We start from the raw sequence: 24,012 nt of genomic DNA on the forward strand, positions 1-24,012 counted from the left end.
CCAAATCTTCCACCAGTATCATTTTAACCAAACTTTAAAAAAAAAAAAAAACACCATGCATCAACAACACCATCTCAGGATTTACAAATACCCACAGTCCACAATACAGCTTCCAATAAAAGCATATTTACCCATTTGAAGATATATATAAAAAACTGTGGGTTTTGCACAAATTTAAAGCGGTAGTGAAATATAGGATAAAAAAAACCCTCACCCTGCAATGCATCGCATACTAGCACATTATGAAAGAACTTCCCTTAAAACTTCCCTTAAAACGAAGCCCTCCAGCGAGACTGGGTCACCGCTGACAGGGCTTCCATCTTCACCCGCTCTTTTCTTCGTGGTTCAGACGCTAGCTGATGTGTGTGCATCCACCTCAGCTGCGTGCAGGCAGCATGCAGAAGAGGATGCACATGTAGCTGATGCATGCAGAAGAAGCAGGTGCATGGGCCCAACACAAAGACAAACTTTGACATGCGATTGTGTCCGTGCAGCCACTGCGTGTACATCCACTTCTATGGGCTACTTGCACACAGCTCCAACATAGATGACCATCAGCTAGTGGCTCTGCACGGAGGACCGGATTAAACGTCCTTCTGAATGAGCCCCAACATGCAAAATTACTACTTCCAGTAAAGCATAAAATGAGGCGTATCCACAATTATTTAGCCAAAAATCAGACAACAAAATCGTTTTAGAAGTAATGGCTGTATCAGTTTTCTTTTTTAGACTCTTTCTTCTATTTTCATCTGGAGATCTGACCAGCAAGTCTGTTTTTCAAAAGCACAAACTCTCCAGTAGAATGGATCAGTTTGCATGGATGAAACCAACCCCAGAACACTGGAAGGAGTGCAAGAAGCAATCCGCTATTATTTATTCATGTAAAACCTTTATCCCAAAAGGAAAAAAAAAAAAACAAAACACGTTTTGCTGTAACCGATTATAAAGAGTGAACGGGAGTTGGTCTTCAATTTGTTAGTGTATTTAAATCTGCAAATACATTTCTCCCTACCCTCCCCCCAGACTGATAATGCTGTCTGCTGTGCCACCTGTTTTCCTTCATCCAGAGTGGTGTCTCACCAATACAGGTGGTGTTACTGGCTAGATCACCAGGGGAAAAAAAGCCTAGGAAAAGAAAAATGATGAAGCCACCACAACAAGTGATTGGTAAGCTGCAATACATTACATTTTTGGCTCTACATTTTAAGATCACTTTACGTTGATAATCCGCATTACCCTAAACCTACCAGTTGCAAAGAGTTTACTAGAGGGCGGATGGTGTTTATGGTTTCCGGACTTCTTTAGTGAATTCTGAATGTATGGAAAGCATACAGGTTAATTTAATTTCTAAATGCAGCTGGTCAGGCATGGATAAGATGAGGATGAGGATCTTACTGTGTGTCCAAAAAGAGAAGTCCTCACTCACACGAGCACAACGATCTGTAAACCTATGCAAAAGGCCATTTCCCCCCCAAGGGGATGCATACATTTTCTGTACAGTCCTTTGCAGGCAGCCTGTTCAAATCATTGATCGATGGCTGGCGAACAGACCGCCAAAGACCTCCACATGCATAGCGGAGTGTACATCGGTGCGGGTGTAATGCATGGATCAGTAAACAGAGCCATGCATGTCCAAACAGTGCTACACGCAACACCTGTGCATCCTACAGGCACCTGAAGCTCAGAATGGTATGAAAAACCTACCCAAAATCCATTATGGGAAAATTGTACATTGCAATTTCATCCATCCTATCAAGTAGTATTAAATATTAGTAAAATATGAATTTTAAAATTGGCAAACAAGTCATAATACTGTAATGGTTGATAAATTAAAATAAAGCAACATACTAAAGGAAAGTGAAACCTATATGATAAAGCCCAAACTTGTAGTATCAACCGGATTCATTACCTGCAAGAGAAGAAGACCAGGTTGAAAAGATTAAGGAATTTGCTTCTCCTGTGAAGTTCATTCACCCAGCTGAGAGGCAGAAAATGAATCTCAATGTTGTCAATCTTCAAAAAATCTAGGAGAGATAAAAAAGACCAAACCATATAAAATATACTCGTCATCACGACCTGGTACTATCTACAAAACTACAGCTTCCAAACTACTCATGCAGGTCACTCACTCCTTCTGCCTCCAGAGTCATTTGCATTGTTTTTGCACGCATTAAGCCCCATTCACTTGCAATTTTACTTGGCGCAACCTTTTATATTTTACATTTTACCCTAAAAAACTGCTAATATATTGTGCTTGTATGCACTAAAATTTACTTTAGCGCATTTTTACAGAAAATTTGCACTTGTATAAATCATTGCACTTCTATTATGTGGCAAAAAAATAAAAATAGAACTACCGCCATTATATTCTTAAGGGTCTTCGCTTTCAGAATCGCTTTCAGAAAAAAAAATCTAATGGAATTGGAACTAACAACTAATCTTCAGGCCTAAACAGTTAGGCCCCTTTCACACAAGCGGACCGTTCAGATCCGCCTGTCCGTTTTTCAGGCGGATCTGAACGGATGCCCCATGCATCTCTATGGGGCATCGGATGTCAGCGGAGACATGTCCGCTGACATCCGATCCATCAAATCCGGACAGATGGAAACCCTATTTTCCATCCGTCTGGCGGATCAGATGAGAACGGACAGACGGTCCGTTCTCATCCAATTCCCCCATAGAGAAGAATGGGGCCCTGACAGCTCTGTCTTCGCACACAGCACGGAGACAGAGCTGCCATCCGCCTGCTCAGCGGGGGATTGGCAGATCGATCCCCCGCTGAGAAAAAAGGAGTCTGCCGATGGACTACCGTGTGTGAAAGGGGCCTTAATCTTAAAGCCAATTCCTACTTATGAACAGGGCTATTGGCAATTACATGCAGGAGACTAGCAGAGGTTCCTGGCTATTAGCTGTGGGCAGAAGCCCCATAGAAAGCAATGAAAGACTGAACGCTCTTGCAGCCAATTGTACGTATTTGCTCAAGCAGTGAATACCTGAGAATGGTCAGCTCCTAAAATTGCATGGGCCCATGAAACTGAGATACTTTGGTACACAGAATTTTGCAAGTAATGCTTAAAAGCCTTCACAGGTCATCAGTTTGGAGATGCCTGTAAAATATTGGCCCTAGGATGATTTGATCTCACTTGCGGGTTTGATCTCGTGGAGATATGGAACATGTGTAGCGCAATATTTCATAAATAGGCATCCTCATTTTTCAACACTTTTTTACCTAAATATATGGCCATCACAAAGCAATAGTAAGGTTCCATCTGAAATATGCAGCTCAGTTTTGGACATTAGCTCACAAAAAAAGGCATTGAGGAATTGTAGAATGTACAGTCTTGGCAGTAAAAGTCTGCTGCCTCAGTTTTTACGATGGCAATTTGCATATACTCCAGAATGTTATGAAGAGTGATCAAATGAATTGCAAAGTCCCTCTTTGTCATGTAAATGAACTTAATCCCATAGAAAAAAAACATTTCCACTGCATTTGTGAAGAAGTGTTCAGAGTGCCCAAGAAAGACCAGCAAGTGCCAGGACAGTGTCCTACAGTTGATTCCGCTTCAGGATCAGGACACCACTAGTGCAGAGCTTGCTCAGGAATGGCAGCATTCAGGTGTGAGTGCATCTGCATGCACAGTGAGGTGAATACTTTTGAAGGATCGCCTGGTATCAATGGCAGCAAAGAGGCCACTTTTGTCCAGGAAAATCATCAGGGACAGACTGATATTCTGCAAAAAGGTACAGGGATTGGACTGCTGAGAACTGGGGTAAAGTCATTTCCTCTGATGAATCTTCTTTCCGAATGTTTGTGGAAAAAAATCTTGTGCGGAGAAGAAAAGGTGAGCGCTACCATCAGTCCTGTGTCATGCCAGCAGTAAAGCATCCTGAGACCATTCATGTGTGGGGTTGCTTCTCAGCCAAGGGAGAGGGCTCACTCACAATTTTGCCTAAGAACACAGCCATGCATAAAGAATGGTACTTCCTCTGAAAGCAAATTCTCCCAATCATCCAAGAACAGTATGGTAAGGAACAATGCCTTTTCCAGCATGATTGAGCACCTTGCCATAAGGCAAAAGTTATAACAAAGGGCTTGGGGAACAAAACTTCCCCAAAATTTTGGGTCCATGTCCAGGAAACTCCTCAGACCAAAAGGCCCATTGAAAACATGGTCAATCCTGAAGAGGCGGGTGTACAAAGAAAAACCCCACAAATTCTGACAAACTCCAAACATGGACTATGCAAGAATGGGCTCCCATTAGTCAGGATTTGGGCCAGAAGTGGATACCGCATGCCAGAGTGAATTGCAGAGCTCTTGGAAAAAGGTCAACACTGCAAATATTGGCTCTTTGCATAAACCTAATATATTGTCAATAAAAGCCTTTGACACTTCTGGAATGCTTGTAATAATACTTCAGTATACCATAGTAACATCTGACAAAGATCTAAAAACACTGAAGCAGCAGACTTTGTGAAAATTAAGATTTGTGTCATTCTCAAAACACTTGGCCAGGGATGTACAAAAGAAGGGCAGCAAATCAGATAGGAGGCATAGAGGACCTCAGCTTTGAGGAAAGATTAGCTCAACTGTATTCTCAACTCAACTGTCTTCTCTCCTGCAACCCAGATTCATACGACAGCTGGCTAAAGCTCACCTTTTGCTGATGTCAGTCGGTCCAGGCTTTGCAGGAATCCCAGCAATAATGTCAGGATTCACTCAGATGCCTGTCCAGCAGCTTGCTCAGCCTCTCAGCACATCACTGAGAACCTGAGCCAGCCACTTCTGCCCCCTCCACAGCCCAGCGCTCCAATAAGCACTGGAGGAGCAAAGAAGAGAGTCGGTGACTTGCAGTTACCAGTCCCTGCTCACTGTAGTCTGAGAACAGAATGATCATTGGTCATGCCATTGCTCAGTTCTTGGTCTTAGAGCTTGTGGGGGGCAGCTGCAGCAGCCATTCAATGCTGCAGCCACTAAGATTAGTATGAATGTAGGGCCCCCACCACCACCTCTTTAAATCCCACACACTTTTTGCCTTCCTTTAGATCAACTAAGCATGGGAATCTGTGTATGGAGGTTTTCAATTTATTCAATTTTTTTCTTTTCTTCCTATTCGTTGAACTAAATTAATTTATCCTTTTCCACAACCTAAGAAATAAAATATGCAACTTTGGCAGCTTGGATGCCAAAAAGGACCTCATTCTAACACAGATAAAAATAATTTTCTTTAGATACTAAAAACTTGGCCGAAATCCTCACAGTCTGTACTCCCATTTTTTTTCTCAGTAGCTTCTTGGATTGTAGCTCCAGATTCTTGACTAGTAGATACATTGCAAGCACGGTTGTCTTCAGCCTCATCTTTACTAAGTACTGGCGGAGAGTATTTTTGTCCAGTGACCAACTCGTGAAACATTGCTGTGATGTTGAATTTTGACAGGTCTTGAGCAGTCTATGCAAGAAAGAAAAAAGCACAAGATACAGCTTTTAGTTTCATGTAACTAGGAGCTCAGTTGCTTATTAATGATCCATTATAATGGTGACAGGGCAGAGTACCCCTCATTTTACCCCACATTATCCATAAGAAACCTCCCCTAGTCTTTTGCTTTTAGGAATTGTGTGAATTTATCCTACACATATGTCCCCTCACACATAACAGCTGCTGAGGTCAACCGTATACTCCAAATTTCATAGCCAAGCAGCTGCTGCAGAATTAGCTGTTTAGACCAGGCAGGAACTTCCAGGAGTCTGGAACTATTTTTCTAAATGAGGCAACGTCCAAAAGACTAGTGATGGAAAATACTCCTATTCCAGCAAACTCTCAACAAGCAATTAGCTATTCCATTACCAGAATAGTGATCCTACTACTTACTCTAATCCTTATATGGAAGAGTTCTAATTCTGCTAATTTTTCTATTTTTTCAAACTTGGCCCACATACATCTTCTTGATTCCTTTAAAAGCAGGATTCAAACCCAAAAACATTATTATATTGCAGCTTACCAATTCCTAGATGTGATGGCGGCATTCATTTCCTTTTTTGGGGCTTTATTCCATTTTCATTTGATGAGCTAGCAAGTTGGTCCGTTGCTCATGCTCTCCAGTAGAATGGATTCATTTACAGATGAAACAAACCACTTTGCACTAGCAGGGGTGATTAAAAATTATCATCTTATTTTTTTCTATGCAAAACCTTTATCCCAAAAGGGAAAAAAAAAAAAATAAACTGGTTGTAACTGGTTATAAAGTTTAAGCTGGGGGTTTGGCTTCAATTTGTTAGAGCATTTAAACCCGCTAATACATTTAAAACTCCCCTCCCTCAGACTGACAACGCTGTTGTCTGCTGTGCCTCTTGTGCTGAATTCCTCCAGAGTTGTGTCTTGCCAATACAGGTGGTGTGATATTGGCCAGATCACCAGGTGGGGAAAAGCCAAAAGAAACTGATGCAGCCACCACATCTAATGATTGTTATGGTGCAATCTTATACATTTTTGGTTTTAATACCACTTTAAGAACCAGCAAATAAATAAAAAATCGATTTGTATCCTTTTTCTTATTTATAATCCTTATTTCTAGCTTCACCAATCTTAACAAAAACACCAAGAAGACATAAAAGCAAACCCTTGTATGCACGCCATTGGCAGTCTTCAGCAAGCTCTTCTCTTCAGTCTCTATGCCATATGCTATGTACGGACTTGTAGTTATGTCTCCCCAGTAACCTCGAGCACGGACCTTTCCACATCGCTAGAAAATGAAAGGGTGAATTTTTACAAGTTAAATTACTACAATTCCTCAATGTCTATCAGCCATAAACTCCACAGTTTAAATTGAATTCTATTTTAAATCTGACTAAACACATTTAAATACTAATAATACCTAAACCTACTCTTACCTCCATTCTAACTACCGTGTAAAGGAATGATGTTTACTTACCTATTCAGAGTAGTTACATGTAGAGGAGGGACAGCCAACAACTAATGCCCCATAGTAAGCCTATGGGCGATATCACTGCCCAGGCATTGTAGCCATTGTCGGATTTCTCTTCACATGTGACTGGACCGGAGCACACTCAGAATAGGCAAGAATAGATACATTTGGTGGGTAGTTAGAATAGGCTTAAAATGGGGGTGGGAGCAGGTTTAAGCATAGCTCGTATTTGACTGAAAATGTATGTATAATGTTTACACCTAATACTACTAATAGTATTTCTTCTTAGATTAAGGGTAATAATGTTTGCCTGTACATATATGACAAAAGCAGGATATAAAAACAGTACTGCCTATACGCTCCCATACATATACAGAACACAATAGGTGGATGAGAAGAAAGCATGGAGCAGAGACCGCATGATGATGTAGGGAAGAAATTAGGATCAGTATGAACAACCACCACCGGTACTTCCCTTAATATACAGTATTAAAAAGACATGCCTTCTCTTTACGCAGGTCAACTTGCACCTTCTATTCCACACAACAGGGGGAATCCCCCCACACCTTTCCTCCAAGGCACTCAGCCTGCCATTGTAACTGCAAAGACACCTTCAAACTTTGATTTGAACTAGGAAGATTACACTTCATGGAAAAACTATGAATGAGATTTCTGCGTCTTAATTAGTGAAGCTAAAAAGGAAACAAATGCTCTGAAATCCATTGCCCAAGAAAAAGGATCGGCTAGAACTGATTCGATCGAGATTGGCCTGCAAATCAAAACTTGTGAACCGATTTGGGGGGGTCATTAACTTTATATTGACACACGCAGCGGTTCGCAGAGCGCAGTGTGAAGTGCCTGAGATTCTGATGCGGGAACTCGCATGGGAATTGCTGTGGTTCCTGCACTGCATCAGTGTGAACCCAGCCTCAAGGAGAGGGCCATTCATAAAGTACACCAAATGAGATTCTTGGAATTTGATGTCACCCCAATGCAATCTACCCAAACCTTTTGTGGTTCATCCTCAAACAATGCTGCTAACCTTCCTCACCGTAACACATACTTTAAATCTTCATTCTATGCTCAATTTCCAATCTCCAATAGCCCCATACACCTTGCCACCCTTAGAGCTCCATAAACTGGGGTTGCACCATAGCCCATATGGCTTAACCATGCAGTATAATAAATTCTATGTAGAAATTTGGTTTGTAGCAATTTGTCATGAGAGGAAATCAGTTTGGAACCATCATCAAAACACTCCTACCAGGTCTCCCTATCCAGACTCGAGATGTCAGCCCTCCATTGTCTCCATAGCATATCCATTTTAGGTGAGTCCACACAGAGAAATGCAGGGTATAAAAATGAGAAGGGTTTGGCAAGGGATTCCTGTAGAGATTTCTTCTTTATAGGGTTATATAGATTCGTTTTAGAACGCTGCTGCGAGCAGGATTAGAGTTAGTTAGGGTTTGGGTGAACTTCCACTTTAACTTGGGATTCAAGCAAGATGCCAACAAACCAACATCTTGTGTCCTCCATGGGGCACAAATCTGAGCAGAGACCACTCCCCTGGATCTAGATTTTGACAAAGATTATTTAGATGGGCCTGAAGGTTTTTCGCCTATAGAAAAAGGCTTTATACTGATTAAAGAGGAAGTAAAGTCCCTAAAAAAAAAAAAAAAAAAAAAAAAAAAAAAGCCATGTAAAGAGAAAGGCATAATGAGCTAGTATGCATCGCATACTAGCTCATTATGAAGTACTTACCTTAAAACGAAGCCCCCGCCGTGCCGCCTGCTCAGCGACAGGACGGCCGACATGTCCGGCCATCCTGCTTCCGGGTTTGCGTCCTCCGGCCATCTGATTGGCCGAAGGAGCGATTACATCACTCCCGCGCACGCGCACGGGAGCCGCCGTTCACAGCACTGAGCTCTGAAGGAACGGCACGGGTGGCCGTTCCTTCAGAGCGCATGCGCTGATGACGTCATCGGCAGTAGGCACTCTAAATATCTCCTAAACGGTGCAAGTTTGGGAGATATTTATAGCACCTATAGGTAAGCCTTAATATAGGCTTACCTATAGGTAAAAGTTTGTGAGGTGGGTTTACAACCTCTTTAACTCAATCCTACATATCACGCTCTGAAACGTCCCTTGGGAGGCCCTTCTACATAAACTCACTGAGAATACCCCTTGATTCAGCCATATAAAAATAACACATTCAAAGCTATTAAACAAACCATTGCTCATGTATGGAAAAACGTCATCTCTCAACTGCCTGAAAGTTAATATACAGAACCAAAATTGGTTAATGGAGGAAAAAAAAAAAAAAAAAAACTGTCAAACTTGAATATTCCAAGAATAAATTTCCTGTTTGATCTGGCAACTGCAGCTCAGTTATGCCACCCTTCAGTCTACCCCACAACTTGCCCCTCGAACAAGCCCCTCCACTTTAAATCAAACCCATGCTCTTTTCGATCTATATACTACTAATAGCTGAAATGCAACCTTTGAGGACCACCCCCCCCCCTCCTCCTTTGGGGGGGGGGGGGGGGGAGAGAGAAAATTAATTCTGAATGAGGATGGGGACACCATGGAATGGCCAGAATTCCTATAGTTGCCAAGCAAAACAGGACTTACTGAATAAAACATCTGCCCTCTTCAAAAAACAAAACAGTCTACTGGGCAACAGTGGGTACTCACCACCAAGGCACTTGGAAAAAGTAGAAATACTGGTGTCAAAGGATTAACCCGACAATACTTTTGCTTAAGAGAGCCACAAGCCCCTGGGAGGGTAGAATCATTCATTTTGTAAAATTTAAAGAACAGCAATAAGCGAAAAGAGTGTTATCCAAAAAAAAAAAAACAAACAAAAGCAAGTTAAAAACTTCGAAGCACTACTGTGCCGAGAGCAGTGCTGGTGTGGATAAAGAAAAGGGGGTGGTGAAAATACTGAAGTAAGTGACAAAGTGCTGGTACCCGTGAAACCACCGGGTAACACACTCACCCTTTTACCCCTCAAATGGGGTATGAATGCAGGCAGGAATGGTCTCTCCAAATACAGCAGGTGTATCCACACCAGCACTGCTCTCAGCACAGTAGTGCTTAGAAGTTTTTAACTTGCTTTTGTTTGTTTGTTTTTTTGGATAACACCCTTTGCTTTGATTATATAATTGCACTTTAATAGATTTGCACCTTATATTTGATAAGCCGCACGTTTATCTACAGGACTGAGCACTTTGTGGGCATATATATATATATTCTCAGCCCAATATAGATCCTGGCACTTGGCACTTTAATATCATTTGGAATTTATTTACATCCCTTACATTTTATGTTCACCACTTACACACACTGATCTAGTGCTACGCCTTTTACAACAGGTAGCGCCGATACCAACCTCTCTCACATCCTCATTTATACTTGACCCCTTTTTTTAGGGGTTGGTTGGTGGCAGCTTTACACCTGTACAGAGATAAATTTCATATACACTCCATAGCGCTGGTCATTTCATTCTTTTCAAGCAAAAAGAAAGCCCCAGGATCCTCTCTCATGGACTGTTAAGAATTCTTGTGCCAATCTAAAAGCAAAAATAACTGCGAGACACTGTAGAGAGACAGAAGAGAGGTGGCGCACTCCCAGCACAGTCACCGGCAAGGACCGAAAAAGCTCCTGATGCATACTTGCAATCACATGACCTGAATGCTCACCTCCCAGCATTTAGAAGCTCTTAAACAACCAGGAGGCGATGGGAAGGGGGTTAATGTTTCTAATACAAAAGCTCCTGATGCTCAGCCCATAAAAAAGGAGTCTTTAGAGACCAGGTCACACCAGAGGCAGCCAACTAATTATAGTACCAAAAGGTCTGGAAAGCACCACAGAACCTAGGCCCGAAGGTCACATTTTTGGCGGGCCCCACAATCGTCCAGTCGGGGTATGCCTCTAAAGCTATTGCGGAGGACACGCCGATATGGATAGCTGCATAAGAGACTTGCTATAAAAAAAATAAAAATAAATAAATAAAAAATATAGAATATGTCAATTCCCCTAGGGCACAGGCAAAAAATAAATAAAAATACAAAAACCTGGAGACCTACTGGGAGTGGAGGGGGGTAATACCAGGCTGGCCACTTTTTTTGTTGCCAGTGTTTAAAGCCCCCTGCAGGCCGAAGTATAATCCAGTTGTCGGATTCCTATGCACCTCGATTTAGAAAGACTAATTTGGACTGTTTTATGACAAAATACATACAAAATGTCAAAATATTTATGTGTAAATTCCACACTTGTAAGATTTTCCCGGAAAACAAAAAAACAAAAACTAGGGTAGATAAAGATAAAAGACAGTTTTACACCGTCAGAAAGTATTTTCAGTAGCAGCTTACAGATTTCTATCCATTTATCACATTAACTTTAATAGGGCAGAAGTTGATGTTGATGAATACCATGCCATATAAGAAAAAGCATTTTTAAAGGGTGAAGCACGTTCACAAAAATTAAAGTTACTTACTGGTAACGTCTTTTCCAGTAGTCTTTCAGGACAGGCACTTCTGAGAGAACCTGGCTCCTCCCTTCTTAGGAAACACCGCCCCAATTTATTGGATTTAAGCCTCCCTCCAGCTGGCTGCTTCAGTTCTTTACGAGTACCTCCGGCCACTGGGGAGACACAAAGATATATCATACTAACCTCCATCCTCTGATCATCTTATATTCAGACCTTCTTCGGGTGGGTATTAGTGCTGTCCTGAAAGACTACTGGAAAAGACGTTACCAGTAAGTAACTTTAATTTTCCCTTATCGTCTTTCAGGACAGGCACTTCTGAGAGGATAAGAGAGTACTTACTTTCAGGGTGGGACTACCGCTTGCAGGACTTTTCGCCCAAAAGCCTGATCTTTAGCGGATAGCAGGTCCAGTCTATAGTGTTTGGAAAAAGTTGTGTAGCTGGACCAAGTTGCTGCCCGACAGATCTGCTCCGGGGTAGCACCAGCTCTTTCCGCCTGAGAGGCCGCCATTGCTCTTGTAGAGTGCGCCTTAATACCCATAGGGACCTCCTTACCGGAAAGCCTATAAGCATCACAGATGATTAATCTAAGCCATCTGGCTATTGAACGCCTGGACGCTTTAGTACCCTTCTTTGAACTATTAAATAAAACAAAAAAAAGAGTCTGACTTCCTGAACTCCTTCGTGATGTTTAGGTATTGCAGAATGCATCTTCTGACATCTAAACTATGAAAACGAATTTCCTGTTCCCTCACAGGCTCTGAACAAAACGTCGGTAGCACCATCTCCTGGTCTCTATGGAACCTTGAGACTACCTTGGGTAGAAACGCTGGATCGGTTTTAAAGATAACCCGATCTGCAAAAATTTGTAAAAAAGGTGCTTTAACCGAAAGGGCCTCTAGCTCACTAACCCGCCTGGCGGTCGTGATTGCCACTAAAAAAAACTGTCTTGAGGGTTAAATTTCTCACCGAACAAGACTCCAATGGCTCAAATGGCTCTTTAATGAGAGCCTGCAAAACTAAAGACAAATCCCACATTGGAAATGGGAGATTTCTTGTTGGTCTTTGCCTATTCAGGGCTTTGAAAAAACGGATCACCCAGGGATCTTTTGCTAAAGGTATTTCGAGGAATACGCTAATGGCTGAAATTTGGCCTTTTAGGGTGCTGATGGCTAACCCTTTGTTAGCCCCCTCTTGTAGGAACTCAAGTACTGATACTGTACTTCCTGCGTCTAAAGAGCTTGCTTTGCACCAGTTTCTAAAAAACTTCCAAGTTTTTAGGTAGATGCTCTGTGTCTCTTTCTTCCTGCTTCCTAGCAGAGTCTGCACCAGTTGGCCCGAGAAACCCTTGCTCTTTAACAGTTCTTCTTCAGTAGCCAAGCTGCAAGGTTCCAATGTTGTGTCTGAGGACAGAGTACTGGGCCCTGGGAGAGGAGATCTTCTCTCACTGGTAGCAACCAGGGGGGCTCTACCGCTAAGCGATTTAGGGTCGAGAACCACGGTCTCCTCGGCCAATGTGGTGCTATAAGTATTAGCGTCGTACTTTCCTCCTGAAACTTCCTCAAGACCGCTGGTATTAGCACTGGTGGGGGGAAGGCATAGGATTTGGGGAACACCCAGGGTTGAGCTAGAGCATCCACCCCTAGAGCTCCGTCCCATCTGCTCAGGGAAAAATATTGAGGTGTCTTTGTGTTCTGCCGTGAGGCAAACAGGTCGATGTTTGGCATTCCCCATCTCTGGGTAATTCCATTGAACACCTCCTGATTTAACGTCCAGTCTCCTTCTCTTACCTTCTTTCTGCTGAGAAAGTCGGCTAGTTGATTTAACTCTCCCTTGAGATGAACTGCCGAAAGAGAGAGAACTTGGACCTCGGCCCATTGCAAGATCTTTTTTGCCAGACCCCATAGGAGATTGCTTCTGGTTCCCCCCTGTCGGTTTAGATATGCTACCACTGTGGCATTGTCTGACCGTACCTGAATTCGGTGTCCCTGCAGGTCCTCCTGGAAGGCTCTGAGGGCTAACTCTACCGCCCTCAATTCCCTCCAATTGGAGGATTGTTTTGCTTCCTCCAGTCCCCAGGTCCCCTGGGCTAGCTTGGATCCCAGATGGGCCCCCCAGCCTATGCCGCTTGCATCTGTGGTGATGATGGTAGAGGCTATCTGAACCCAACAGAGGCCATGTGATAGGTTTTCGGCTTTTCTCCACCACCACAGAGATCTTTTCACTGCGGTTGGGATCTGTATGAAGGTATCCAGGGAATCCTGGCTGCGGTCCCAAGCTTCCAGGATGAATAGTTGCAGGGGACGAAAGTGCAGGCCTGCCCACTGAACTGCTGGGATGGCTGCTGTTAGAAACCCCAGTATAGACATGGATTGTCTGACTGAGATCGCTTGGTTTGCTTGCAACTGTCCTACTGCCTTGTTTATTTTCTGCTTTTTGTCCGGGGGTAAGAAGATTTTTTGGACCCTGGAGTCTCTCGTACCCCAAGAACAATATCCTTTGTGTTGGTACTAAGGAGGATTTTTCTAAATTTAGTAGCCAACCCAGGTCTTCCAGAATCCGTGTTGCATCCCGGAGATCCCTGGACAATTGTTCTTGGGAGTGGGCGAACAACAGCAGGTCGTCTAGGTATGCGATTACCGACAAACCCTGTAGTCGCATAAAAGCCAAGGTCTCTGCCATTACCTTCGTGAATATTCGGGGGGACGAGGAGAGGCCAAAAGGGAGGGCCTGAAATTGCCAGTGCTGAATGTCCTCCCCTGTTTTTACGGCTAACCTCAGGAACTTTTGGCTTTTCTCTGCAATGGGAATGTGCAGGTATGCATCCTTGAGATCTATCGAGGACATATAGCACTGTGGGGGGAAGGATGGTTCTTATCGAATAGATAGAGTCCATCCTGAATTTCCTGTATCTGATTGAGCGATTCAGGGGTTTTAAGTTTAAGATTAACCTGTAACTGCCTGAGGGCTTTATCACCACAAAGATGTGGGAGTAAAAACCTTCTCCCACTTCCTTTGCTGCAACTCTCCGAATGACGTTTTGTATTTTTAGTTCTTTGAGAGCGGAGAGTATGGCCCTGGACTTCTGTTCGCATTTTGGCAGATGGGTGATTAACATTCTGGCAGGAGGGGGGCTTGAGAACTCCAGCTGATAACCCTGTCTTATTATCTGCAGGATAAAGGGGCTGGAGGTGATCTCTTCCCACCGAGGGAGAAAGGTCCCCAGTCTTCCTCCCACAGTGGTGAAGTTGTCATTGAGACTTCTTGGGCTGTTCAGGAGGGTGAAAAATAGCCCCCCCGCGGCCCTTCCCTCTTTGATTCCAGGATTTTTTCTGTCCTTCAGATTTCTTCGGAGCCGAAAAATTTTTCTGGGGATAGGACTTTCAATTGAATCCCGTCTTTTTACCCTGTTTAATTGGGAAGGATTTCTTTCGGTCTGCCGTGTGATCCAGGACTGTTTCTAATCCTGGACCAAATAAGCGGTCCCCTGTAAATGGGATCCCACACAATTTGGCTTTAGAGCCCCCGTCTCCTTGCCAAGTTTTTAACCAGAGGGCTCTTCTAGCCGAATTGGTTAAGGCCGATGACCTGGCCGTCATGCGCACCGACTCCGCAGAGGCATCCGCTATGTATGCTACTCCCCGTAGTAACATGGGAAATGAGGATAATATGGTCTCCTTACCAGTCTCAGCCTCAATATGTGCCTTTATCTGAGTTAGCCAATACTCCATGTTTCTGGCTACTACCGTAATTGCCATGGCAGGCTTAAGATTTCCTAGAGCTGAGTCCCAGGCTTTCTTCAGGAGGGAGTCTGCTCGCTTATCCATGGGATCAGGGAGTGATCCCATATCCTCGAAAGCCAAGTCCGTATGCCTGGAGACTCACGAAAAGGCTGCGTCCAGTTTAGGTGATTTGTTCCAGACCGCCGAATCATCCTCAGAAAAAGGAAATCTTCTTTTCAGAGCTCCTGAAAAGAAGGGTTTCCTTTCTGGATCCTGCCACTCGCTCTTTATAGTGTCTACTAGGACTTCGTGTACTGGAAAAACCTTTTTCTTTGGTTTGCCCAGACTTGCGTACATTTGATCATGCAAAGATAATGTTTTCTTCTCTTCCTGGATTCCTAGAGTGGTGTGGATAGCCGCTATCAGGCCTTCCACCTCTTCCAGAGACAGCTTGTATCTAGAGGTTCTTTTGGATTCCCCATCCGACCCCTCTGCCTCAGATTCCCCTGGGGAATTGGGGGGTGTGCTATCGCACTCTTCCCCTTGATGTACAGAACCCGCAGGTGCCTCCCCACTTGTAGAGGGTAGTAACTGCGGTGTTGGAGCATTTTCCTGCCGTGCCGACTGGGGGGAACTCTGTGGAAGCTGGGTGTTAGCAAACAATTCCTTAAAGGATTGGAAAGTGCTAGCAAGCTCCTTGACAGAGGTGGCTAAATCTGCGTTTTGACTTTCCGTGTGTTCCTTCACTAAACTCTCCAGACATTCTTTGCATAAGGGTTTAGTCCAAGTTTCCCCCATATTCTCTTTGCAGGAAGGGCATCTCTTCTTGGAAACATGGGCTGGCTTTTTCTCTGAGGCTTTCTGTAATTTCAATATAAAAGGCATAGTTTAAAATCCACTACCTAATGCTCCCCAGCCTGCACAGCTTGCCCCACCAGAGGGTGTTGCTAGGGACGACCATCACCAAGAAGATCCCACAGTGTGACCCTCAGCCTCCCTACTCCCCTTAATTCTAAGGGAACAGAAAATGGAGCTAGTGGGAGAAGTAAGGGAGAACCACCCCAGGCCTCCTTACCTTATGGTGGCTGGTGCTGTTATCTCCCGGAGCGGTAACTGAGGTATGTGCCTCCGACATGCTTCCTGGAGTGGCTCTTCTTAACCTGGCAGCTGTCCCCCAGCTTGCAGGACGCACCAGCCTTTCATATCTGGCGCGCTCACCGCCGCGACCCGGAACCGGAAGTCGCGGTTTGCCGCCGGAAGTGCCCGCCCCTACCGGAAGTGACGTCCCCCGTCATCCGGCCCGGCTGCTCCACACCGCCGCAAGCGGGGGGCGGAATGCACCATGGCGGACGCTCTCCCCGAGCGTGGTGAGCGGGCCCCCCAGCCAAGAAACTCCGCTGAGCGAGGCTGTGGTGATAAAAATTTTCTGCGGCCGACAGGTAAGCGGGTCCCCCCCGGTGCTGTCTTTCTTGGCCGCCTTCTGAGAGTACCTGACTCCCTCTAACTTCAGCCTCCTGGCTTCAGCTAAGGCTCCTCTTGGACGGTGTCTCCCCGCTGGAGGAAACACCAGAACTGAAGCAGCCAGCTGGAGGGAGGCTTAAATCCAATAAATTGGGGCGGTGTTTCCTAAGAAGGGAGGAGCCAGGTTCTCTCAGAAGTGCCTGTCCTGAAAGACGATAAGGGAAATTTTTCATTTTTATTTATTTTAGTCAGGCACTATGGGCCACGTGATGGAAAGCAGTTTATGTAAACCAACAAATTTCCTTTTCAATTTTCTGAAGGAACTTTACGGTATGGATGGTCTCAAACAAGTTTCATTCAAAACCAATGAATGTGGTTTAAAATTTTTGGTGAAAATGTGAAGTGTAAGGGCTCATGCACACTGGACGTTTTTTTCACTGCTTCTAGAGGCTGCCTGCATGTTAACTTTTAGAGGATTTTAGAAGCAGGAGGAAAAAAAAAAAAAAAAAAAATTCTTGATGCTTCTAAATGCGTTAACGGGAAATTAGCTCTTGAGTATTCATTCATTTCAATGGCCAGAAGAAATTATTATTGTGCCCAATGAAATATTAACGCCCAAGTGCTCGACAGCTATAAATGCGCCTAAACGCGTTACACATTAACAAGGGTCAGGCTTTTTTTTTTTTTTTTTTACAAAAATCTTCTAGGAGTTGGCAGAACGCCCAGTGTGCATGAGGGCCAAAAGGTTAGCCTACTAGAAAGGCAATGTGCAAAAGTAGCTTTATTCATAACAGAGGCCAAGTTTATTTTCCTCACGTGTGTCACAGTCATATGTGAAGCCAAGGTTTTATTCGGGACATCATAGTTTCCTTCACGGATCATAAATGCAACGCCGTTTTCTCTCCAACGATTATAATCGATAGCATTAATCATTACAGCCTACAAAAAAAAAAAAAAAAAAACACATAAGCATAAGGAAATTAGGAAAGCTGGAAGAAGTTAATAGCAGAATTTTATACAATTCCTTCCAAAAAGTATTTTTTTAGCTAGTCAATGGATCTGTGGACTGTGAAAAAAAAAAAAAAAAAATGCTGTTTATAGAACAGCCGCCCAACAAAGGAAAGGGACAACACATCAGCCAGCACATTATGAATACTTGTGGCACTTCAGTTTGGCATATCCGTGGCTCCATAACTGTAAAAGTGCTTTCCTTACCAGTAAAAGTATATAAAAATCCTGATGACCTGGAAATATTGAAAAATATAAAAAAGAAGGATAGGCACGGCTAATGTTTGTAGAGGTTAAAAAATCTTCCAAATGCAGACCTGCAATCCTTGAGTAAGGAGTTTATCACATTATAGCCTCAGAGGTTTAGGTTAGAAACAGCCCCTTAGGGGCACGAGGGAAGGAAGCACCTGCTTTGCATTATGGCTGCTTTTGCTGAGATCATCTAGTGAAATGATCAGTTCCCCCATGAAGAAGTGTAAAAGTAAAACCCTACTACTTTGACACTTCATGCCAATCCATCACTTATAGTACAGCATACTTTGCTTTTAGACCAATAGGAAGCAAATGCAAGACAGCACACACAGTAACCAGGTATTCAGGGCTGCATCAAGACCAGCCCCATCAGATGGTATTTGACAAACTGCTAACCTTTCGAATCAAAAAAAAGCTGAAATCATCAAAAGGAGGGATGATGGGCAACCCCTGTGAGCATCTAGGCCTATAAACCAGAGCATAGCAACTATGCTGGAAGTAGCCGCAGGTACATTCTCTACTGGTGTTACAGACAGCCTTCATAAGAAAACTGGCCACCTTCTCTCCACTTAGAGAAGACCACCAAGTCATGAGGTACATCTCAAAGCCCTCATTACCCATGGATTGGAAGATCTGGCTCCTCACTGCCCATTACCCTCAGGGGACATCAGAGACTTTTTGGGGAGAGTGTTGTGCGGCCGCACAATAGCCCTATATTAAAGTGGATAAACAATCAACTTGTTTGGTTTTGGTCTGCTAAATAATTTGCCGTTTGAGCACAGCAGAAAAAAATAAAATAAATACAGTTAATCTTGTCAACTGTTCAGAGCAGGCCCATGTCCTCTGCACAAAAAGTAAAATTGCCCGATCTTTTCCAATTATAATAGCAAGTAGAGCACTACCTTTGACATTGCAATGCAAGACGATTTTAGAAAGGGATAACAGGAGTCACATTCTATACAAAATTAGGTCTAAACACAACATCAGCACATTTTCAATACACATTTACAGACATATATATATTTAACAGATTTTTTTAAAATACAACAGGAAATATACAACAGGAAAGAGTCCTACCCCATGGTCATGTAGCTTCATATTTAAATCCCAGTCATAGGCACCTCTTCTGGAGTCATACCTTCTTCCCAAATACTGGCGATTCTTTACATCCCAGTACCGTTCAATAGGAAAGAGCTTGGGCTCTGGAGACTGCCAGAACTTAAAGATGTATTCCAGCTCATCCCGCTCTTTGAACTAAAAAGGGGATAAAATGAAGAAATACAGGACCACGATGCAAGTGTTAAAATGGGTGATATTCAAAAATAAGAGCCATGCATCAGGCTGCAGGATCTAGCAGTAGTAGGGATCTATACATTAGTTTGGTATATAAAATAAATACATGGAGACACGATTTTAGGCAACCTATAATGGGTGTCTTGGTAGCCTTTATCATTGTGCCGGTCACACTTTTTATACCCGCTTTTAAAACAGTTTTGGTTTGCTCCTACAGCAGTTTAAGCAATTTACCATTTTGCACTTTGAATGGATGTAAAGAGAAGACTGCAGCTAAACAGGTACAACGTATGTAGGAAGACTGGTTTCATCTCTGTGTTATCACCTATGGATAGTTACTGCTTTAGTGGTTGTAAACCCTTACATATACTTAAACTAAATCATTACATTTTAAAGGTAGGCTGAAAAGCTTATGCAATGGAAGAGTTTTTTTGAAAAGGACTATGCTGAGTGGGAGTATGTGTCTTTTAAAAACTCTTGCATGCAGTACAGTAATTAAAGCATATTGTGTTGGCACAAGGACTGTGGCATATTCATGCAATGTATACAGCAAACAGGTTAAGGTTTTGTTTAACCAGGCCCGCACAAATTAGACACACCCACAGACCCACAGATTGGAAAAAAAGCACACAATGCTCTACTCCTAGTCTACTGCAGCATAAGTGACCTTAGTGGTCTAAGGCCACTATTTTATTGATTTAACCAGTTGCCAACCACCCGATGCAGATTTACCTACACGATGCTGGAGCATGACAGATGAGAGTGATGGGGAAGCCTCGCTGTCAGAATAAGGTTCTGTATTCGAACCTGTAGAGAGCAGCGGCACCCTGACAGATCGCTCTGACAACGGAGTAATGGTCCCTGCTAAGGTCAGGCGTACCCGTCCCTGTTCTTCTTTTGCTGAGGTACAACAATCGCAGGGTTCTCGTATGCATACAGCACTAGTGTCGCTCAACCTTCTGGTGAACTAGCAAGCACCAGCGGCCTAGTACATCCTGGTCATAGTCAAACCAGAACTGCAGCTGGTGTGGTGGCTAGCACAAGCAGTGTCCTGCAACCACCAATAATTCAAAGACAGGCCGTAGAGCCCATAGTGTCCATCCTGATGCGCTTGCAAATCCCAATTTGAAGCCCACCACTTCTGCAGCGCCCGTACTCCCCCCCCCCCTCCCCCATTTGTTTAGGACTTGGTGTCACCCTTATTTGGAAAGGGGTACCATTTATACTTGTACAATTATTATTACACAAGCATGCAACTTTTTAGGCATCTTTTTGATTCTGGAATTGGTGCATGTGGCACTGTGCGACCTAATCGTCTGGGCTTCCCCCAACGGCTTGTAAAGTCCTGACTTAGACAGAGGGGGATGTAATAAATTGCTAGCAGTGAAGTAGAAAGACACATGGAATGCTTTCACTCTGTCCTCCATTCACACAGATACGACAGTCCAAATTGCAACGGCGACTGGTTTTGAGAAGCCCCTGTGTCCACTAATACAACCTTAACGTGGGAGGGGTGGACTTAAACCACCAGATGATTGCGCCGCACCCAATTGCCCGTAAGGCCAGACGCTGGTACAAAAAAAAGGTCTGTAGGCTTATTCCAATTGGCTCTTCTGAACGCTTATGTGCTATACAGAGTCAGGAAGAAGTGGATCCTTCCTAAAGTTCCAGGATCATCACAGCCCTTCTGTATCCAGAAGGTGCTGTGGCCCAAATTCACAATCCAGATGCAGTGAGGTGGCTGCATGAGAAGCATTTTCCGGATGTCCTCCCTGGTACCCCTACCCAAAGAGCACCCCAAAGAAGAGGTCGTGTCTGTAGAAAAACATGGCTATAGGCATGACTCCCGTTATTTTTGTCCCTCCTGTCCTGGCCAACCTGGTCTCTGCATCGGGGACTGTTTCCGTCGCTACCACACACTAGTAGAGTATTAGTATAGGGCAGGGGTCTCCAAACTTTCTAAACAAAGGGCCAGTTTACTATCCGTTAAGCTTTAGGGGGGCCGGACTGCCTGGTGGGAGTAGAAAATGCCATGCTGTCAATGGGAGTAAGCAATACCCCATCATTGGTTTTAATAGGGGGGGGGGGGGGAATAGTGCCCCATCATTGGCATCAGTGGGAGTAATAGTGCCTCAAGGGCCAGATAAAGGCAAGCAAAGGGCCACATATGGCCCCTGGGCCACAGTTTGGAGACCACTGGTATAGGGTATAGCACAGCACAGTCTAGGGTACACTTGACACAGGGTCTCGAAAGATCTTTGACAGCTATTACATTTTGAGAGACACTAGCCTGGAAAGTTTTAAAGTTTTTTTTTTTTTACAGAAAAAGCCCAAATTAGTTGTTTTATGGAGTTCATTTTCTGTTCTTTAGAACTGTTATACTGTAACGATTTATTGTTACCGTTTTGCATTGTTAATCATAGTTTGCTGTGCAGATACCACCATTCTACTGTAATGTCTATTATAATGTAATGTTTTATTACGGTTTTTCCATTGTTAACCATAGTTTTCTTTGCAGATACCCCCATTCTATTGTTTTACTGCACTGTATACCATTATAATGTAATGTTTTATTGTTACCGAGTTTCATTGTTAACCATTGTTTGCTTTGCAGGTACGCCCATCAGCTGCAGCACTAGTTTAATTCTGACAGCAAGAGCGTTTCCTCTCAGCATATATGTAAATCAATGATTGCAGCTCTGTGGGAGGGGATATCACCACCGCAGTTTCAAGAAAAGAAAAAAAAAAAAAAAAAAGAAGAAGAGCATATATGGCGAAGCATAAGGAATGGGGTGGACACAGAGGGCGATCTCCCCTATGCTTCGTCATATATTTATTAACGCTTTTCTTGGCAGAGATTTCTTCATCCACATTAATCAATTCGAAAGTAGGAATCTGCCATGTTCTTTTTTTTTTTCGTTCAGCCCACAGGCTGCATGGAAAAATGTAAAGATAATCCTAGCAGATAATTAGCCGGCTTTTAGAAGGAAGGAAGGAAGACCGGTCACTACTTGTAATAAAAAAAAAAAAAAAAAAAAAAAAAAATTATATTTATATATATATATAAAGTATTTTTTGGGGGGGGGGGGGGTTCAAATAAAGATTTGTTTTCCCCCATGTAAACAAAAAAAAAAAAAAAAAGTCAGAAAAAGGCTGGTCTTCAAGTTGTTAGAAGAGTGGGTGGTGTGTGGCATAAGCTAATATTGGGAATAAAATTCCAGGCCAGTTCAAACACCCCCCCCCCCCTCCCAATCTATTTGCTGAGAGGCATGTTGAGTCCATGGAATATTTTATATTTTGCCACAAATTTCGGGAAAAATTACTAATTTTCAAAAGGGAGAATTTAATGAACCGACAGAACCAGGTTCAAATCCCATGGGGACAGAGGAGAACTTAAAGGCGGAGTAAAAAGATGAACCCCCTGAAGGTATGTAAGCCTCAATGAATGGGAAGCCAAAACGGTCTTTGAAAAAAAAGACTGCCGAGGCAGAAACTTGGCCTTTTACGGTGCTCAAAGGCCAGTTCCTGATTCAACCCCGTTGAAAAAAGGCCAGAATCTGAGCCACCGAAAAGGAACGAAGATGGACTCCGCGAACCTCACCAGGAAATGTACGCCTTCCACATATGATAAGCTTTCAAGATGTAGATTTCCTCGCCTTCAACATGGTTTGAATCACCGAGCCAGACAAGCCCCTGTCCTTTAGCACCTGGCTCTCAACAGCCAGGTCGTCAAAGCCAACGACTGTAAAACAGGATGGAAGATTAGCCCTCGAGACAGATTGTTCCTGAGAGGACACCTCCAGGGCACATTGGCAACCAGTCGCACCAGGTTGACGAACCAAGACCGGCATGGCCAGTCCAGAGCCACCAGAATCCCTTTGTTCTCGATCCTGCGTAGAAGTCGCGGAAGAAGCTGGAGCGAAGGAAGGCGTAAAATCAGATGGTAAAAGGCTCCTTGGAGCCACCAGAGCATCCGTGTCATCTGCGACCTGGCCACGAACCTCAGCACCTTTCTGTGGAGCCAGGACGTCAACAGAGCCACCTCGGAGGTGCCCCACCGCAGACCTATCTGATAAAACCCATCCAGATGAAGGGAATATTCCCCTGGTCCAATGCCTGAGATAATCCGCCTGCCAATTTACCACGCCGGAAAAGTACACGGCAGAGAAGGCAAGAACAATCTGCCCACCAGAGAATGACAAACACCTCCAGGGCTGCTAACACTCTTGTGCCACCCTGGTGATTCACAAAGCCATGGCATTGTCCAACTGAATCCGCACTGGGAGCCCCCCCAGAGCTGCTCCGCCTAATGATCCAGGCAAAGCCTGATCGCTCGCAGTTCCAAGACAATCGACGGGCAATCGTGACTCTTCCAGCGTCCAACAGCCTTAAATCGAGTTCAGCCCCAGGACCCCTCCCCACCTGGACAGGCTGGCATCTGTCATGACTACTGTCCAGTACAAAAGGAAATTAATTGCCCTGTAGCAAGGTTTGGGAGCGCAGCCACCAGACCAGAGAACTCTGTCGCCTGACTCAGACAAATCATACTGTCCAATCACTTGGGACACTTGTCCCATTTGGCCAGAATCTCCTTTGAAGAAGGAGTCTCGTGTAGAACTGTGCAGACGGAACCGCCTTAAAAAAGGTGGACACCATCAGGCCCCAACACCCGCATACACGCCCGAAGGGACGCGACTTGTGGGCTAACAGTTGAAATCGCAGAATGCAACTTCCCCAAAAGGTAGGAAGACTCTGGCTAGAGCTGAATCCAGAGTCAGCCCAAAATAATTCAATCTCCTGGTGTGAACCAGGGCAGACTTCTGAAATTCAGAAGCCACCCAAATCTTCCTGCTAAGTCTGGAAAG

General features: G+C 43.9%; 1 protein-coding gene across 1 annotated transcript in view; it reads right to left on the reverse strand.

Annotated features, from left to right (window-relative positions):
• Positions 1 to 24,012, reverse strand: part of DNAAF3 (dynein axonemal assembly factor 3) — a 56,738-nt gene that overhangs the window by 3,462 nt on the left and 29,264 nt on the right. Inside the window, exons 5-9 of the mRNA XM_082273825.1 lie at positions 18,932 to 19,108; positions 17,411 to 17,533; positions 6,616 to 6,738; positions 5,258 to 5,447; positions 1,910 to 2,024 (exon numbers count right to left, since the gene is read on the reverse strand). Coding sequence (XP_082129951.1) covers positions 1,910 to 2,024; positions 5,258 to 5,447; positions 6,616 to 6,738; positions 17,411 to 17,533; positions 18,932 to 19,108 — 728 coding nt within the window. The remainder of the gene's footprint in view (positions 1 to 1,909; positions 2,025 to 5,257; positions 5,448 to 6,615; positions 6,739 to 17,410; positions 17,534 to 18,931; positions 19,109 to 24,012) is intronic.

Source organism: Pelophylax lessonae (genome assembly GCF_965119305.1).
Source record: "Pelophylax lessonae genome assembly, chromosome: 12".
Lineage (NCBI taxonomy): Eukaryota > Metazoa > Chordata > Amphibia > Anura > Ranidae > Pelophylax > Pelophylax lessonae.